We start from the raw sequence: 1548 nt of genomic DNA on the forward strand, positions 1-1548 counted from the left end.
ATTAAGCCCCGCCCCCGTTGCCATGGCAGCAACGACGCTGTGGCCGGGCCCTGATGGCGGCCGAGGGGCCGGGCCCGAGCCCGGACACGTCGCTGGTGTCCCTGTACCGCTGGCTGGACACGGTGCCGCTGTCGCGTCCGCGCAGGAACATCGCCCGCGACTTCAGCGACGGGGGTTGGCCTCAGGGGGGACACGGCGGGGTGGCCGGGACGGGCTGTCCCCGCTGGTGCCACCCCCAGCGTGTCCCCGCTGTCCCCGCAGTGCTGGCGGCCGAGGTGGTGAAATTCTTCTTCCCCTCCCTGGTGGAGCTGCACAGTTTTGTGCCCACGAGCTCCACGGCGCAGAAAGTCGCCAACTGGGGCCACCTCAACAGGTAGGGGGACCCGTGTGACCTCCCGGGGTGTCCCCAGAGTGTCCCCACCCGGCCTGGGGGGGGGTGTCCCCCCTCGTTTGTCACACCCCTTGTGCCCACAGAGCCACCCCGGAGTGCTGCGGGTGGGGATTGGTGTCCCCCCCGTGTCCTCCCTGTGTCCCCCCCGTGTCCCCCTGTGACCCCCCGGGTCCCTCTGTCACCTCCCCGGGCTGTTCCATCCATCCCAAATTTTAGGAAAGTGCTGAGTAAGCTGAATTTGCGCGTCCCGGAGGAGATGATCCAGCAGCTGGTGCGGAGCCGGCCGGGAATGGCCGAGCAGCTCCTGCAGCTCCTGCGGGAGAAAATACAGGAGAGGCAGAGGCAGAGGAAGGAAGGGGCCGGGCAGGTGAGGAAATCCCGGGAATGGGGAATTCCCAGGGAATGGAAGTGTCCCAGGAAAGGTTGGACATTGGGGTTTAGAGCAAGGCGGGATTAGGGAATCCCTGAATGGGATTTAAGGGCGTTCCCAACTCAAATCATTCCAGGATTCTGCTCTGGAGCCAGGCTCCAGGAGAGCTGGGAATGTTCCCCTGGAGAAGGGCAAAATGCAGGGAATGCTGAGAGTCCCTGCAGGGGCTCCAGGAGAGCTGGAGAGGGACTGGGGCCAAGGGCTGCAGGGACAGGAGCCAGGGAATGGCTTCCACTGGGAAAGGGGAGATTGGGCTGGGATCTTGGCAAGGAATTCCTGCCTGGGCTGCAATTCCCAGATTTCCTCCGGCTGCCCCTGGATCCCCGGGAGTGCCCAAGGATCCACCTGGGGCTGTTGACAGGAGGGTGTCCCAGGTATTCCAGGTGTTCCAGGGCTTTTCCTGCTTTTCCCACTTTTCCTGCCTCTCCTCGCAGCCCCCAGCGGAGCCGGCAGCGCGGGAGGAGGTCGGATACCTGGACACAGGTAAGGATGGGGGGGGAATAGGATCCTCAATATCCCCCACTGGGATTTTTGGGGTCTCTGGGAGGGGACAGCTGTGTCCGGGCAGGTGACCCCATCCATCCCTGAGGGATTTTCCAGGCCATCCCAAGGTCCAGAGCGATTTGGGAAGGGGCTGCAGCCAGGAGGGCGCTGCCAGGTGAGGGCTGGGCAGGGGACGGGACCCTCTTGAGGTCAGGAGGGGGGTCTTTTTTGGGGTCACTGAAGG

General features: G+C 64.3%; 1 protein-coding gene across 1 annotated transcript in view; it reads left to right on the forward strand.

Annotated features, from left to right (window-relative positions):
• The first annotated feature begins 49 nt into the window (after positions 1-49).
• Positions 50-1548, forward strand: part of LOC107202760 (sperm flagellar protein 1-like) — a 4027-nt gene continuing 2528 nt past the window's right edge. The window contains exons 1-5 of the mRNA XM_015623684.2: positions 50-174; positions 262-373; positions 608-758; positions 1256-1304; positions 1422-1479. Coding sequence (XP_015479170.1) covers positions 54-174; positions 262-373; positions 608-758; positions 1256-1304; positions 1422-1479 — 491 coding nt within the window. The 5' untranslated portion in view covers positions 50-53. The remainder of the gene's footprint in view (positions 175-261; positions 374-607; positions 759-1255; positions 1305-1421; positions 1480-1548) is intronic.

The sequence above is a fragment of the Parus major genome, chromosome 4, assembly GCF_001522545.3.
Source record: "Parus major isolate Abel chromosome 4, Parus_major1.1, whole genome shotgun sequence".
Classification (NCBI taxonomy): domain Eukaryota; kingdom Metazoa; phylum Chordata; class Aves; order Passeriformes; family Paridae; genus Parus; species Parus major.